General features: G+C 36.9%; 2 protein-coding genes across 3 annotated transcripts; both read left to right on the plus strand.

Annotated features, from left to right (window-relative positions):
- Nucleotides 1–229: 229 nt before the first annotated feature.
- On the plus strand, nt 230–9,345 carry LOC100248998 (NAD-capped RNA hydrolase DXO1). Of its 2 annotated transcripts, XM_010665956.2 has the most exons (13): nt 230–632; nt 1,531–1,763; nt 2,242–2,307; nt 2,407–2,485; nt 2,593–2,672; nt 2,766–2,789; nt 3,208–3,332; nt 4,759–4,975; nt 5,107–5,160; nt 7,770–7,816; nt 8,138–8,222; nt 8,682–8,745; nt 8,933–9,345. In XM_010665956.2, exons 1-13 carry the CDS (start codon nt 302–304, stop codon nt 9,034–9,036), a joined length of 1,509 nt encoding a protein of 502 aa, XP_010664258.1. In that variant the 5' UTR covers nt 230–301; the 3' UTR covers nt 9,037–9,345. The 2 variants fall into 2 exon arrangements, 1 of the variants encoding a protein (XP_010664258.1); XR_009464583.1 differs by lacking the exons at nt 8,682–8,745; nt 8,933–9,345 and adding an exon at nt 6,376–6,438 and having other exon boundaries at nt 8,138–8,226.
- A 343-nt stretch (nt 9,346–9,688) lies between these two features.
- On the plus strand, nt 9,689–16,034 carry LOC100257446 (uncharacterized). Its single transcript, XM_010665946.3, has 3 exons — nt 9,689–10,030; nt 10,238–10,800; nt 15,605–16,034. The coding sequence occupies exons 1-3, from the start codon at nt 9,841–9,843 to the stop codon at nt 15,863–15,865; spliced, it is 1,014 nt and encodes a 337-aa protein (XP_010664248.2). The 5' UTR covers nt 9,689–9,840; the 3' UTR covers nt 15,866–16,034.
- The last annotated feature ends 1,696 nt before the right edge of the window (nt 16,035–17,730 follow it).

Here is a 17,730-nt window from a genome sequence, read left to right on the forward strand (position 1 = left end):
TGTCACTAGTTTTGTTTTTTGTTTTTTTTTTTTTTTTCATTATCTCTATCTTTGAAGAAGAAAATAATTCTAGAGCTTGTTTGAATTAAAGAGAAAAAAAAAAAACGTAAATATTAACCCTGGAGTCCACTCACCTAGGTTACTTCACTTACTTGGCCCCGACTCACCAGACCCAAACCGAGTCATTATTCCGAGTCATCTTCCACTGACCCAGTATACATATAAGCTCGAGCTCCAAGCACCCAAGTGCATTTGGTACAAAATTTCCCACAATCCAAACAGGGATTTTCTGCTAGGGAAAATGGATTTCTCGGAGCAAGACGTGGACAACTTCGGAGGAGATGGAGCCCGCCAATCGTCATCATCGTCGTCGTCGTCTTCCTCTTCATCAAGATCTTCGTCCAACGGCAGCGACGGCGGCGAGACCAGCAGCGCCGGCAGTGGCAGCGGCAGCGCAAGCGCAAGCGCAAGCAGCAGCGAAGGAGAAGATAACGGCGAAGAAGTGGACAAGAGGACTCATGGGTACGAGGAGAGAGATCTCTTTGGCTCTGATAGTGATGAGAAGGATCTGTTTGGCTCTGATAATGAAGATTACTGCAAAACCCTAGCTATTAGCCCTTATCCGGTTCCAGGTAATTTCCTTTCACGTCTCATTCATTTTCTATTTGGTTTGATTGCTAAAACTAGTTGTATATGCATTTCAAAACATTCCATTATGATTTCTCTCAAAATCCTAGCGTGGGTTTCAGGTGATTTTTTTGTTTCTTTTCTTTTCATCACTTAGTGTTTAAAGCTTCAGGCATTTTGATTGCTGGCTTCAGTTTGACTTATTGATTTTGAAGCATTACCCATTTCATTTTTCTCAAAACCCTAGATTCTTGTCCTTTTTTATAAAAAAATAAATTCCAGTGGCTACTTGGAAAATTGATGCTCTAATTGCTGGGAGCTTTTGACAATGAATCATCATTATTAATGAGAAACCACCTTTTTTTTTTCTGACCTTAAATTATATCCCATTTACCGGCGGTGCATATGGTATTGGGAAACAGCTTAGTGGTGCAAATGAAGAATTACAGCCAGAATTATAGGGTTGTCATCGCAGATGTCCTTTCACCAAGGAATTTCCTTGAATTCGGAACGGTTCATGAAATAATGAAGAAGTTTGAACTTTGATCCGATTGATGGAGATTGTATCTTAAGCAATTAAATTTTAGAAACATGCTGCACAGAATCCTATCTTCTTGCATGTAGATATTGTTTTGCTTCATCTTGGAAGCAATAGCAGGGTAACTTAAATATATCATTTTTTTGTTGTATTCCAATTAATAATCCTCCTGGAATTAGTTATCATATGGAGGCATTTTTATCATGTGCAATGTTGTTTTTCCATCAATTCTGATCCGTAACTTCAATACGTCAGCTTGAGAGTCCTCCTAATTATTTAATCTTCCTTGCATTAGTCAGTTATCTGAAGGAATTACCAGTGAATCTTTGGTTTCATCTTCTTGAAGTATTTTTTGTGTTTTGCAGTTTTGCCCGCCATTCGTAATAATAACAACCAAAATAGAGGCGGTTTTGGGCGTGGTAGATGGCAAAATGATAGAGGAGCGGGAATTCTTCCTCGACCTGGACCTTATCCTCAGAGGCATAACTATGGTTATGGCTCAAAGTTTAATAACCGACATGATGAACGTTTTGTTTCTGAACTAAAGCTTTCAAAGAGTGAAGAAACATTGTCAAGAAAATGCATTGCATTTCAAGAGGTAAGACATTTTATCAATTTATCGATCCATCATGTGCTTTTCACCATGGATCTACAAACTGTATAAGTAATGCTACAAAGTGAGGGATTCATGTCTCACCATTGTATGGCGCTGATCTAGATCAATCAAGGCTTTAGCTTTTTAGGTGTTGTAGCATTTCTTTCAATACCTGTCATTTTAATTTCTAATACACACACACACACACACACACACACACACACACTTATATATATATAGGAGACAAAAAACTGCACACTAAGGTTATTTAGAGAGTTTAATTGTCTGATTTGGTTTATTTTCAGTCAAATAATCTCTTTGTGATGTGAATTTGAGATGTTTCCAACACTTTGCATGTGTTCCATCTGTGTTGGTGCTCGGTAGGCTGTTGTTCAACTATTCTCATGATTGCCTGATGGTTATCTTGTAATATAATTATCTCATTACTTTTTATGGTGTAATGTCCAATATAATTCAATAGCCATGCGAACTTGCTTGCTATAGTCGTGTAGAAGGTGGAGATGTCTGCTTTGATGACCGCAGCTTGGTAAGCTTTTCACAGCCTGTTCACTCAGTAGGTTTTTCCATTTATTCCTTCATGGACTATATTCTGAATGTTACATCATTTTTCACCCTATCTTATCAGCGACTTTTTAAGCGTCTTATTACTGAAGATGTTGGAGCTGATCTCAATGAAGGTTATGATACTTTTATCGAGAAAAAAGGTGCACTTTGTTGGAAAAATCACAATAATCATTTTGACAAATTTTGATGTGACACTTTTAAAACTAAAGATGTCAATTCTGTGTTCCTTTTTTCCTCCCTAAACCAGATTTGGGTTCTGAGGGTTTTGGTGACCTTCTGGCTGCTATCAGAAACAGAAACATCCCACTTGGAAATATTCATTTTGTGGTATGAGGCCCCTGATGCTTCTTGCTTTTTCATGTGTCCAATTAATGCTTTTGTTTACATTACTAATTTCAACCTTTTTCTTCTTTTTTCCAGACTTTCCGTAACAACCTGAATAAGGTAATTGCTAATTTCTTTATATGAACTTAACTATTATTCAAATTCTCTTCAGTAATTTAAATAGATTATTTCCTTGTTTCATCTTCTTCAAACAAGGATTTTAAAGTTTTAGAACTAGCTGTGTTTCCTAGCCTAGATGAAATTGTATGATAAGGCTGTCCAAACCGTGTACCAGTTCCTTTATGGATTCTAGAGTTTCTGTTTTTTGGAGATAACTATTGTATATGGAACATTGTAAAATACATTTTATAACTAGAAATGTCTGTCCTTTTATTTATTTTTTCATCTAAGTAGAGCAGAATATTTTGCAACTTATATTTTTTTCCTTATCAACTAGATGTCTATCTGGTATTCAACCTGGGAGCCTATTGGTTTAGATTGAAAGTATTTCAACTGGTTGCATCACTTTTTCCTGCAGATACTGGCTACTGCTTATATCAGGCATGAGCCATGGGAAATGGGGGTGCATAAAAGGAATGGAGTTGTGTATCTTGATGTGCATAAACTACCAGAAAGACCACAAAGTGACTTGGATCGTCGGAGGTACTAGATTTTTCTTATCTTATTTTGGTAAACATATTGATGCGTTTGTTTTTTAGCTTAAAGCCAATAGGGAGAGTGTTGAGTTGGTCTCTCACCTTTTAAAATTTCAAATTTTAAATACCTAATGATTGGTTAAGAGTTTAGTCAAATCAACAATCCTTTCAAAGTTTCAAACACCAAGAATGAGGTGAGAAACTGTTTATTGCCTTCATTATTGAGTGGATGCAATTAGAGATTTATAAGTAATAAAAATGTTTAAAACCATGATTTATATTTGTCTTCAGATGAATTTCTTGTGAATTGAAATTTAAATAAACTTTTAGAGAGACTGACTTGATATTTAGTTGAGTTAACATCTTAAAGCACTTGAGTAACTTGGCCACCTCTGCCCATCTAGAACAAAACCAAATACTAGAATAATATTTGACTTGAGATTGAAATAGCAAGGGGCAGAAAAATGAGAGATGCAGAAGCAAGCAAGCCATATGTGGTGGTCCAACAAAAACAAACTTGATTATGGATTTGACCTGGTGGTCAGTTGTGCTTGCATGTGCTGTCCTTTCCTCTTTTTCTCCAATGGCCTTCTCCTCTTTTGGTCATTTACTCGAGTGTTGATGGAACATGTTACATTATAAAATTTGAAGCAGCAAGACAAGTGGTGCACTTGTCATTTTCAAAATATTATAAACAATAGGAGTGCGAATGTATCTTTGTAACCCACATTTTGTTGATTATGATTTTCCATTGGATGTGAATTCTCAAAGCACATAACACAATGGGAAGTTGGAACACTGTAATAGAGATGCGATTTCCATTTCCAGCCCTCCATCTTGCAAATTAAACAGGGCCTAAGGGTTATTTTTAGAAAGATGGGGGAGAAGAAGCTCTATTTATGGATTGGGATTGAAATAGCAAAAAGTTAGGGAGAAAGATAGGAAGGAAAATAGCCAATGATAATTCCGTACTGTTTGTCATTGCTATTTATTAGAGGTTTACAATACCAGATTTACTAGTAGTTATAAAATATTACTTTCTTGGACTCCAGCTCATTAATTTGAATTTTTGGAAATGTATTGATGTGTGAGCATCATTTCCTTTTGGTCTTTCTGGTGAATTTGTACAGACAAGTCAGTCTTGATATTTATGGCAAGATCATCATTTTTGGGTAATCTTTGGGCATGGTCCAATTTGTTTATAGCATCTAGCCCTTCTTCGGTTGTAGATTTTGTGGATTGGATAGGGTCTTGTTGAGAGGTGCTGTTTTTGGTGTTTTTCTTTGTTTTTTGGAGGTGCCTTAGGCACCCATTGTATACTCCCTGTATACTTTGTAGCGCTTTTCTGGTGCTTTTTAATACACTCTTTATTTACTTATCAAAAATCATTATCATAATTCATTCATACCTTTGAACTTTCTTATTAAAATTAGATGTTATTGGGGATACTGTTTTGAGAGCCTTGCCACTGAAGATCCAAGAAGAGCTGATGGAGAAGGGATACACCATATTGATGCCAATGCCGAATATTGTTCTGTGATTAAGACCAAATTAGGGGCTCATCGGATTTTGATGGGTGCTGAAATGGATTGCTGTGATTCAACTGATGATGGAAGAAGGTTCTATGTAGAGTTAAAGACAAGTCGTGAGGTCAACATGTTTATCTTTGTTATTCCATCATTCTGTGATTACTTTTGGTTTGTTCTGGCGCTTGTCAATGTCTCAACCTATTTATTACCTTCTCTTTTCTAGCTTCTTAATTTTTCTTCTACTGTTCACAGCTGGACTATCATACTGAGGAAAGATATGAGAGGGAGAAACTGCTAAAATTTTGGGTATATTTTTATTCCTATCTTAGCTATGGTTTATATGTTTCCTTTCATTCAATGCTACTTATTATTTTTATCCTATTTGCACATTCAGAAATGTGTTTTTCTTTCAGAGTGCTTGTTTATTGGCATGCAAAGTTGTTTGACCTGTTTCCATTTGTACCTTGCTAAGCATCAAATGTCTTAACAAGTCAAAGACAGATTCTTTTTAACTCTTAAAGCAAAGCTCCAAGAAACTGGGATTGCAAGATCTAGCTTTTCATCTTGGAAGAAGAATGCTTGAAAGTCCTTAAGTTATGCTCTTTCCAAATGCCCCATAAAAGGTGAAAAGTGGGCCTCAAATTTGTGAGGAATACATTCAGGCATCCAGAATCTCCTGCGATTAAAGTGGCCCAGCATTAACTCTGGAAGTACCAATAATCCAAAATTAGAGAAAAAAAAAATTATGAAAGTTTGACAGCTGCCCAATAATGGATTCTGAGATGATTTACCCTCTGTGCCTGTAGTTTGAACTGATGGGCCGTATTGGTAATAAACACAACCCTCTGGTCTACAGTTTGGATGGAATCCAAGGAGGCTGACAACACAGAAAAACCTCCTAAGAAGCTATGTAATCCATGCCTTCTATAAATATAAATTTCTCTGCATCGGTTCTACTAAAAGATTCAAAGAGAGACTTCATACCAAGAATTCTCCCTCTCATAAATAGAAGAAGGGAATTCTCCTCCCTGAATTTGCCTAAATTATACATGCTCTAGCCAATGAAGGGCCTACCAACTTTAGCTTAAGGTGCCAACACTCTCCCCCTATGACCAACAAATCAATTTCCTGAGGTTTGCTTTTTTATGAGACCTAAAAATATAAGGCGCTCCCCATATAATTCCAAGATAAATGGTGGAACATGCAATTTCATTAATCGGATGTCAGTATCTATGGTAGATTTTGTGGATGGGCTAGGTTCTCACTAAGGGGAGGGTGTTATTTTTTGTTTACTTGTTTTTTGGCTTTAGGCATTCTTTATGCGAGTCTTTTGTACTTTGGTGCACTTTTTTTGCTAGGCCCTGTTAATAATATTTTTGCTTGTCTATAAAAAAAATCCATGTTAGCCACCATCTGCCTCACTATGTGTTAGCAAGGATAAATGAAGTCTCAACTAATTATTTTATAATCAAGTGACATGCTTTTGAAGGATCTTTAGGATCATTTGTTTTCATTTTTTAGGTTTGCTCAAATTGTTTCGAAACAAGTCTCTAATGACTGAGGACCAATTTATCAGCAGTAGAGGTATTTCAATCCCTAGTCCTGCACAGAACTGTGCTTTAGATTCCCTGCTTCATTTTGAAGTTGATTCTGATAAGAAATTTCAGCTGTCGTTCTTTAAACTTTGAGGGAGCTAGTGCGTAGCATTTGTTCCTTTTATACAAATCCATCCTATTACTGGTTGTTTGAAGTTTGAGTTTCTATTGTGGATGAATATCAGTTGAATTACCATTTTTTCTGGTACTCTCTGTACTTATTTGCTGAAATCCCCTATAAAAAGGAAAAACAAAAACAAATCTGTAGTGCTGTTGCTAACTTGTTTGCAGGAAAAGCTAATTTCTTGAAATCACAAACAATTCTAACCATTTTTTTTTTCTTTACCACTTTCTAGCTTCTTGAAAATTATAATATTAGTACTTTGGTTCTCCCTTTATTGCTAAGGCACTGTTAATGATATTTTTGTTTGCCTATCAAAAAAATATTAAATCAGAATTTGTAAGGCCTTTACTGTGGTTTCAGGGAGTAATATTATGTGCATGGGATTCTTCCAAGAGTGACACTTGTGTTAACAATTGCTTGTTTTGGGTTCTCGTCTATCAAGAAATAACAAATAAAAAATAAAAAAGCTTTAGTTCTGATTAGCGTGGGCATAAAATGCATTTTAGGTGGTTAGATTCTTTTCTGTTCATAAAGCCATTCTGAGGGATATGCTGTCCTACAACCATATTTTTAACTCATCAAACATGGTGTCAATAGGAAATCCTTTTGAGTTGAGTCCACATTGAAAGATGGAATCGTCTAAGCAGTACTTTATTTTGCTCTGGAAAGGTTTTACAAGGGTATTTTAAGTCTAAATTTTAACCACAGTTTTGTGAGAAACATGCTTTTGCTTTCAAATTTACTGGTAGTAATATGATGACTGGCTGTATCTCTATCCTAACTGCATGAAGTTTCATCATTGTTCAGATGAAGTAATGTGACTGAAGCCCATAATAGCCCAATTGCCCTTCCTATTCATGAATATCAAAGCAGAATCATCATTTGCATGCTGAGAGCTCCTTATTTTGCTTGCTAAAAAAAGTCTTTTTTGCCCCATCAATTTACTGGGTGTTATATAATTTAATGTTCCCGATGTAAAAATCATGCAGCCCATACCAAGTTGTTTGAATTCAAGGCTTTGTTGAGCTGAGATGATGTTTCTCCCTGGCATCTTCTATTTGTAGAAATTGTATCATCAGAATTTGCATCCTTCTCATTTCCAGTTAATTTAACCCTTGTGATAGGGTTGCTGTGTGAATGAATTTTAATCTCATAACTGGGTCATTATTGAATGTGTTTATCCATTCTCATTGCAGATCCAGTCATTCTTAGCAGGTGTCCCCTATATTGTCATTGGATTTAGGTAAATCCCTTTGCTACTTCATCTGCCTGTTTCTGCTTGAGGACTATATTGTTTTGAATGCAAGATGAATGTTGCCTTTGTGATTTGACTATCACTTGCCTTTAGATCCAAAGTTAAGGGGAGAAAGAGAATTGGGCTACAAAGTAGTTTGAATTTTAGGAGGAGAAAAAAATGTGTTAATTCTCTTGCTCTCTCTTTCTCCCCTTCTCACTCACTCTCATGCATGTCATGTTAAGCTCCATGCAGCTGGACAGTTGTCTGTGGGTATTATCTTACCTTTCCCCAAGTGTATCCAATTATGTCATGTTGTCTATACTGCAGGGATGATGGGGGTCGACTTGTCCGCACAGAGAGACTAAGAACCAAAGACATAACACAAAGAGTAAAAATGAAGAACTACTGGCAGGTAATGCTTTTGTTCAAAAATTTCATGCACACCAACTTGGGTTCCTTGCACTGGAGCGTATATCTCCTCTATTTCATGGTTTTCATGGTTTGATATATTCATTAAAAATAAGGCCATCTTCTCGTCCAAGAAACAAACAATATGTTGGTGATTCACTTGTTATTCCTTTTTGGGAAAATGGGGAGCCCCTCAATCATATGCATAGATGCATATGCACATCTTCAAACTATGACTTGCCTGCCCTAGAACTGTGAAAACAAGGATAGATCATTTTGATTAATTACGTTGTTGCATTTTTATAATAGCTGATGACATTCTGTTATTAGATTGGGGACAACATCACACGAGCTCTTATATAATGGTTTAAAGTTAGGATCAATTAGTCTGTAAAAAAATTTTGCAAATAAACATCAGATATCACTGTTTTGTTGGCGCTAATGAATTACAATTTGTTGGCAGGGAGGAGTTTGCCTTGCATTTGCTGACGAGGTGTTATGCTGGCTCTATGGAACAGTCAAAGAGAGTAAGTTTAATCCGCATTTTCTCTTCCAGCATTTATAGTTTCTGGGAAGGTAGAAGGATGGATGAAACAATTTTTAAACCTGACCCTTCATTTCAATGCCATTTAGTTGTAAAATTCAGATATTTCTTGCCTTTCCCTCCCTCTTGGCAAACAAACAATAACCAACACGTCATATTATTGGTTTCAGATGAAGACTACATATTGCAGTTTGCTCCGCCTTTCACCCGATTAGAGCTTCTACAGGCCCAATCATGCCCAGATGCAATTAGCAACCATGTCCAGCAATTGTAGACCTTGGGAGGGTTTTTGGTATACTTAACGAGTATAAAGAGGGGTGGGGAGATGGGGTTTCAGATAATTGACTTAGATTATTTTAAGGAAAGAAAAATTGGCTTGAATGTTTACTTATGTTGTGAATCTTGGTATACAAGAACAATTGCTATCATTATATTACGAATATGAAGAGCTGCCCCCTCTCCCTTTTTTTGGCTTAGTTTGGCCACCCCCAAACGGGAGTCCCTTGTATATCAGTTTTCCAGTGACATGTTTGACCCATGTAAAGTTGATTAATGAAAAATATAAATCTCAGTATCTCACTTAGATGGAGTCCTAGCTTTCTCCATTGTAACAGTTTCCTCAAATCATAGCATGGATTTCCAACTTTTCACATCAATCTATGCAATGAGGAGCCCTGGTCTCCTGGAAAGGGGGAAAATTCTCTTCCATTTTTTATTGAGAATACTGAACGAATTGGTGTAAAAATTATTTAAAGTTTCTAAAGTTTTATTTATTTTTAAAATTTTTTGCTCTTATAATAAATTTAAAAAGTAAAAAAGAGAATATTTTATTAGGTTTAAATTTATTTATTTATTTATTTTCAACAATGCACGTGTCTCTTTAAAAATTTCATTCAAAGGTGGATACAAATAGAGTTTGACGAATGCAAATATAATGGCTTAGAAATGGTAATCGTACATGCCCAAGTTCAGAACCAAATCCAAATTTTTCACAAGGCTTCAGCCTTCATAAACCAATAGGTCACGTGACGGGCGTGCGCTAATCCTGTATGAATACAAGTGTAACCGACTGAAACAAATGGGAGGAGAGATGATGAAGAAAGGTGTGAGCAGGGAGAGGGAGGAAGCTATGGAGAAGATGACGGAGAGACTATCGTGTAAAGACAACCTTTATTTTCCAAGAGCATTGGAAGCCACAGCCACGACTCCTTCACAACGGAAATCCATCCTCCTCGACCTCCTCTCTCGCGACCCCGCCGTCTTCTTAGGTACGCTCTTTTCCAACCCTAATTTCCTGTTTGTTTCCTCACAAACGCAATCCATTTTCTTCTGTGATTTTATTTTTATCGACTAGGCCCTGGAAATTGTTGATAGTAGAAAACACACGATTTGTGTTTCACTCTTCATCGTTTTTCTCAGTAATCAAACTGCTTTCTATCTTTTTTTTTGCCCTTTTTGTTGATTGATTGATTCAGAGCGATATGGATCGCAATTGACCTCTGATGAGCTCAGGGAGTTCGATTCTTTGAAAGATGACTATGAGGTCAGTTGGCACTTAAAGCACATCCGGAGTGTAATGAGTCCAACTTCAGAGGAGTTAAAATCAAGGTCAGTGGCAGTGAAGAACCGAAGACGGGCATATCTAAATAAGTTGATTTATGATGGGCAGTACTTTTCGGAGGATGCTATGAGGGAGAGAGAACCATATTTGCATCACGAGTATGTGGGGAGGTTTCAGGATCCTAGTGGGAGAAGTATGGCAAGGCCGGGGGAGCGATGGTCAGAAACATTGCTCAGGCGGTCAGAGGAAGCGATGTTGGTTGCAAAAATCAGAGGGGAGCAGCAGAGGTTGGGCGTTGCTGAGAGGGACTGGGTTGGTAATGAGAGGTCCCAGCAAGATGAAGAAGAAGAGGAGGAGGAGGAGGAGGAGGAAGAGGAAGAGGAAGAGGAAGAGGAGGAGGAAGAAGAAGAAGAGGAAGAAAAAGAAGAAGACGAAAAGCAGACTGGAAAGGCTAGTAGGGTTTCAGATTCGTCCAGGGTAATTCTTTTTAAGCCATGTTTTGTTGTGCCTTGGAGATTGAATATTTTGATTTTGTTTTGCATAGAATCTGAGCATAAATATTTCATGCATATAAGCCCATTGAATAAAAGGAGAGCCTTCAGCATAATTAGTGGTATATGAGCTGTTTCATGATCTGATGGCCCATTTTAACTTTGTGTTGCTATTTTGTTATTGACTGTCATTTTCTGCACTGGTCTGATTCATGATGGTAGGTTTGCACACTAGTTTATGAAACCATAAACAATAGAATGGACTGATTATGATTGTAACCACCACAAGTGGAAAAAGAACTTTAAGTCATCCAAATGCACACTTAGTGCATGCATCTCTTTTTCTAATTGAGCTATTTATAGCGGAGGTGTAATCCTTTTACACTCTCTAAAATATGAAATGTAAATTTCCAGTTGTCTCCTATTATTCAGAAGTGGATCTTATTTAAGCTTTATCAAATATATCCCCATAAATTGTGATCATCATTTTGTTGTAAATCCTGTATTCTCTCTTGTAGTTTAGGACTGGTCAACTTTCCTGATTTCATATATTAAGATGTATACGAGAATGAATAGCGTAGTCATCATTTTATTGCATTTGACTTCTTTTTATGGTGTCAAAGCCTCTAGGTTGCTCTCATTAAGATTGTTGATCTACTGTGGGGGATTCACCAGTACCTGATTCTTTTGCTACCATGCCCTCCCTTACCACCTTCATTATTGATCCTCCTTAACCACATCTCCATCAATGCCAATTCTCAACTCCCTTTGAAATTGACTGCCAACTACTACCCAGTGTGACATGCTCAATTTCATGTCTTGCTTTTTGGCTATATTATCTCCTAGATTATGCAGATGTATCTCTACCATATTCTCCCGTTATTGATTCCCCTTTGGTTTTTCTAAGATGACCTCATCTTTCATGGTATCAATTAGTTATGCCACTCATAGCATTTGTGACTGCGTCTCAACAAGCTTGGTGCAAATTAACTCAACTTTATGCCAATTGTTCCCAAACTTGTGCAACTGATATCCTTTATCTCAAATAAAAACTTGCTTTAACAACCCCATGGAGATAAGCCTATTTCAAAATTTTTGCAATCTCTCAAAGATTTATATAACCAACTTGCTCATTCCAATGCAACCCTAAACGAAGAAGATCTAGTCATGGATGCCTTGAATGGTATTGGGAAAGATTATAGGGAAGTGGTGGTTTCTATACTCCAAAGCCTCTTCTATCTCCTTTGAAGAGCTTCATGATCAATTGGTGGACCATGAAGAATTTATTTAGTAGGACAACATTTGCCTTGAGCTTGTCCCCATCACTCCAAACCTCACTCAACATTCCAAATCCCCTCAATACCAAAACTCCACAACAACTCCTTTTTCTTCTCCAAAAAACCAAACCCATATTCCAGCAACCAATCACCAAAACCTAAGTTAAACAACTGTCAATTGTATAAAAAAATGTGGTCACACTGTCAAATGCTTCTTCAAGCTTTTTTCTCACGCCCTACCAATGCCACGACAAATCACACCACTCCTTTGCCCAACTACCGCTCCTTCACTTGTTGATTCCAATGCCTCTCACCATTTCACTACCGACTTAAGCAACTAATATCTACATTCTAGATATCGTGGTTATGATGATATTGTTCTTGGTGATGGTGCAAACCTCTCAATCACATACGCTAGTTCCACCACTCTTCCTATTTCGTCTTCTAACCACACCTTACCCTTTCATAATGTTCTCCCTATTCCTTCAATGCAAAAGAACTTGATCTTGATTTCTAATTTTTTTTTGTGTTCACAAAATGCTTGCATTGAATTTTTTCTTTCATTTTTAGGTCAGGGATCTTCACATGGGAGCACCATAGCTTCAAGGACAAAATAAAACTGATGTTTATGAGTGGCCATAACCCATATCCAATCGTGGGAAAGCTTGTGATGCTCTTCTTGGTCTTAAGGCTCTGACTCCTAGATAGCATAATAAACTTAGTCATCAATCTATCAAAATTCCCAACATCAACCAAAAGGTTCTGCATTCTTCTTTTTTACACTTTTCTTGCAATTCTTGCTTATGCAATAAAAGTCATAAATTTCCTTTTTCATATCTCTTCGACTCTTCTCTTACTAATCATCATCCTTTAGATCTTATTTACACTAATGTTTAGGAACCTCTTCTATTCAATCACGTGATGGATTTTTATATTATGTAAATTTGTGGATCATTTTACCAAATGTATCCGGTTATATTTAATACACTAAAAAAATCATACGTCTTTGATATTTTCAAATGCTTCAAACTTGTCGAAAGTTTATTAAAGATTCTATTGTGAGTATTTATTTTGACAAAGGTGGCAAATATGAAAACCTTAAACCATTCTTTGAATCTTAGGGTATTTGACACCTTCTAACTCCACCTCACACATAGGTCTTTGGTTGCTTGTCTTATTCTTGGTTAAAACCTTACACCTCTCACGCACTTGAAACCAAGTCTTGCCCATGCATCTTTCTTGGCTATTCCTCAAACCACAAAGTGCCTTTCAATCTCTTGATTCTCACACACAAATTATGTTTGTGTTCACGTTGTTGAAAATTCATTTCCATTTGCTTCTCATCAACCTATTCACACTTGATACTTTCTTCAATTAGTATAGTCTCCATGACCAACCTACTCATTTTCTTTTCTCATCTTCACAACCTGAGCACACTACTCTGCCAAGTTCAGGTCAGGCCTTTTTTTTTTTTAATGGATAAGTTCAGGTCAAGCCTTTGCCATAGGAACATCAACCTTGTTCAAACCTTTGCCTTATGTTGCCTCCAACAAAGGTAACTTGTCCACTTCTCCATCCACTTCTTCTTCTTATCCATCTAACCCATGCCAACCCTCTATTCTTCCTTCCTACCTTGCTTTATCGACTTCCATGATCACAAAATATTCACCTCATGCAAACATGGTAAAAAGAAACAATATTTTCAAGCCTAAAACTTTAAATACTATCACCAAACACCTAATGCCTGAAACCCTTAAACTTACCTCAGTTTCTCAAACACTTTGAGTGGCGAGCTGCATTGTCCATTGAATTTGATGCTTAACTTCAAAATGAAACTTGGGATCTTGTTCCACTTGCAACAAATCAAAACTTGGTTGCAAATGGCTGTTTGGCATGAAAAGACACCCTAGTGGGAGCACTAACTGCTACGAAGCACGCCTTGTTGCAAAGGGATTTCATCAAAGACTTGGGAGTTTACTATCATGACACTTTTAATCAAGTTGTGAAGCCTACCACAATTTGTGTAGTTCTCTACATTGCCCTTGCCCATGGTTGACTTATTCATTAACTCAACATCAACAATGTTTTTCTCCATCTGTCACTTAATGGAGCGGTATTCTTGTTTCAACCACCTGTATTCATTGATGCTAATCATCCTACACATGTTTCCAGGCTTCATAAGGCTACCTATGGTTTCAAACATGTTCCTTGTGTTAAGTATCAAGAACTAAGTAAGTTTCTTGTATAATTTGAATTTCAAAGTTTCAAATCCATCACCTCACTATTTATCCACTCCAAGCACAACACCATCATCTACTTCCTTGTTTATGTGGACGATCTCATTGTCACAGGCAACCACTACACTTTCATTTCAAAGTTTATTCCAAGTCTTCCTCACCAATTTTCAGTCAAGGATCTTGGGTCTCTCCACCATTTTCTCGGGGTTGAAGTGTTTCCTATTAAAATGAACTTGTCTCTCAACATAAATATATAAGAGATCTCCTCTGGCAGCACAACATGACTGAACCCAAAGAAATGACCACTTCCTTGTCCACTTTGACGCCTTAGTTCCTTTGTTATGCATCTCCACATACTGACTCCACTTAATAGTGAAAAGTCATTAGGCCTCTCCAATCCTCATCAACAACTCGGCTGAATATATAATTTGCTATCAACCAACTCGCTCAATTCATGCACCAACCCTCTCATACTCATTGGAAAACAACTAAGAGAGTGCTTCATTGCCTCAAACACACAATCTATTACGGTCCTTTCCTTGATGGTTCACCACTTTACTTGCATGCCTATTTCAATGTTGGTTGGGTTGGTAATCTTGATGACTGAAGCTCCACAAATTCATACATTATCTTTCTTGGTAGCTCTCCGATCTCCTAGAGCTTCAACTAGCAATGTTCAGTTAAGGTTGAGTACCGTGCAGTGGCCTCCACAGCAACTGAGTGCACGGGTTGAATCTCTACTCCATTAGCTTGGCATCCCACTCAAGATTTCTTCCACCATTTGCTATGAAAATGTCAGCAACACTTACCTTTGTGCCAATCTGGTTTTTCACTCACAAATGAAACTCATTGCCATGGATTTTTCACTTTGCATGTAACAAAACCACTACTAGTCAACTTCGGGTTTCTTGTCATGCAGGATGAACTAAAGAAAAATGAGAGGAAAAAAAGTTGTGCACACTATCTTTGGTGTTTCTAGTAGGTTCCTGTATGTTGCAATACAGTGTACACACCAATAAATGTAAAATGCTATTAGTATATCTAACATGGATTCAAATCATTCATTCTACTAAAAGTCTGGTGAGTGTTCATGAATCCTTCTCTCAAATTATGACTTTTGAACTCAAATTAATTTCTTGGAGGTGTATTATGAGATGTTCTAAATGACTCGTATTCTTGTATTCTTGGATATTTCTGCCAGATGGGAGTTTCAGTTGCTACAGAATAACAGCGGGTTGTTTCTAATATTTTGAAGTCTTTATCTTACCTCTTTTAGGTGGTCATGGATCATGATGGCCCAGTCAATGGCAGCCAATCCTCCGATATGGAGTCTAACCAAAAAGCAACTCTATCTGCAGTGGAAATGCAAGATCAGATGGACCAATTCACCCACATTATGCATCAGAAATTTCTGTCAGGTGAAGATCGTGATTATCTAGACTACTCAAAAATAGATGATGATGAAACTTTGGATGACCACTGGCTAAGAGAGGCGAACTATGATGCTGAGGATAAGTACTTTGCTGAAGATGAATGAAGAATAATGGTAGCTTCAATTAACCAGTCCTTACATGCTCCTTTTTCTCAAAGGGTGAGTTATACTCTTCTGTAATTATCAAATCCAAAGTTCATTTGTTGCTCATGTACTTATGTGACCAGCACTTTCTCAAAGATGCCTGCTATTCTCCAATTGGAGATTCTGATTCTGCATTTGTTATCCTAAGAGAATTGCTAGAACAAGTTGGGGGAAGAGGGAATAGACCCAAGGGAACAAGGATTAAGGATGAAACCTATCCAAGTTGGACTCCTAGACTACATATTCCTAATGATTGCGTGTTAGTGATTTTTCATTTTTAAAAAACAAATTATTGTTGTTGCTGCAAATAGATCTGCAGAGAACACAAGGCATCCAAGTCCACCATCAGGAGCTAGGTTTGGCTGAAGGTGAAGGACATGGTTTTCAGCCATGGGGGAAGAAGCTAAAGAGGGGCTTACAGCAGTTGGTGATTTGGTGCCTTTTTGTGTGGGGTAAAATGAAAATGTTCATAGATTTTATAGCTTTTGGTTTTTGTTTGAACGAAGATACAACTAGAAGGAAATTTTAGGGCGATTCGGTATTTACTAGAACTTGCAATTTCAACTGTTAAAAAAGTGTGGTGAAATCTTGATGGTTGGATGAAGGTATAAACAAGTGGGATCAAATTATAAAAAAGATTAGAGAAAATCTATCATTAATAATAATAATAGAACAAAATAAAATAAAAAATTATTAATCAGAAATAAATAAAAAATTCTCACTATTGTCTGGTAAAACTCTAAAGATGAGTTTAATCCAAAGATCAAAGTGTATGTAAGAGAAAACATGTCATATTTTTTTAAAATGCATAAAAATGATAAAGCAAGTATTTTAATCATTCTTTAGAAAAATATTAATTAATTAATTATTTTTGTAGGAAATAAAATTTATTTTAGGGTGTAAAATGCTTTCCTTAAAAATCTTTTTCATACATACAGGAGAAAAGGAGAAAGACCATTGTACTTGATCAATAAGCATCAAATCCATGATAAAGTTATAATATCTTACACAGAGGACTTCTCTCTATTACTATTCCCAAAATAGATCAAGTCTTATTCACAGACAAGCTCGTGTCAAATACCAAAAAAATCTCGTGATCCTTCAAAAGCATGACCCATCATGTAGACTTCAAAAGAGTTGCATCATCACCAGCCAAACCCTTGAAAGCTACATCATATATTTCTCGAGCAATTTCAACTGTAACACTTGGAACAAACTCAACACTAACTTAACATTTTTGGCATCTCCATCATAATAGTACTTAACACCGCAATGAAATGGAAAATAATCAAGTACAATTAGGAAATTGAAGAAGGCTAGTGATAAAGAAATAAAACATGAATAAGCCATCATCCTCAATTTAAGCTAAATTTACCAAGAGCTGTCCAATAAAATTCGTGACACGATAACAAGAACCAAACTCAAAGCAAAGGTCTCCACACCAAAGTTCGAGCAAGTTTCATCAAAGACTTTCAAACCTACCCCTCTTTTTAAAGAGACGACCAACATAAGAAGCAATTGCTTGGATAATCATCATTTCTTGGCATTATTCTCCTAAGAAATAGCCTCCACTCTTCAAGCCTTTCGTCTTAGAAGAAGCGGAGGCTACTCTCGGGGGGAGCACTATCCTTCAACTACCCAACCTCAGGTTCAAGACTTGATACTGTAGAAAATAATTCAACTACCATTTGGAGTGGAAGGCCCGTCCCTCGGAGCAGACTAACACACTATGAAAACCCCCAAACCATGACTTAGAGGATCAACGAAACTACCATTGAAAAAACTTAAACAAGATGATGAAACTTCAAGCTGCAGAAAAGAGATCC

The sequence above is a fragment of the Vitis vinifera genome, chromosome 2, assembly GCF_030704535.1.
Source record: "Vitis vinifera cultivar Pinot Noir 40024 chromosome 2, ASM3070453v1".
NCBI classification, from domain to species: Eukaryota; Viridiplantae; Streptophyta; class Magnoliopsida; order Vitales; family Vitaceae; genus Vitis; species Vitis vinifera.

Bases quoted from the DNA above. Each gene is read 5' to 3' on its own strand.
- LOC100257446 (XM_010665946.3), top strand. From the start codon at position 9,841: ATGGGAGGAGAGATGATGAAGAAAGGTGTGAGCAGGGAGAGGGAGGAA. The intron at 10,031-10,237 runs GTACGCTCTTTT...TGATTGATTCAG, and splicing joins CGACCCCGCCGTCTTCTTAG to AGCGATATGGATCGCAATTG. The intron at 10,801-15,604 runs GTAATTCTTTTT...TACCTCTTTTAG, and splicing joins GGGTTTCAGATTCGTCCAGG to GTGGTCATGGATCATGATGG.
- LOC100248998 (XM_010665956.2), top strand. From the start codon at position 302: ATGGATTTCTCGGAGCAAGACGTGGACAACTTCGGAGGAGATGGAGCC. The intron at 2,486-2,592 runs GTGCACTTTGTT...TCCCTAAACCAG, and splicing joins TACTTTTATCGAGAAAAAAG to ATTTGGGTTCTGAGGGTTTT. The intron at 4,976-5,106 runs GTCAACATGTTT...TACTGTTCACAG, and splicing joins AGTTAAAGACAAGTCGTGAG to CTGGACTATCATACTGAGGA.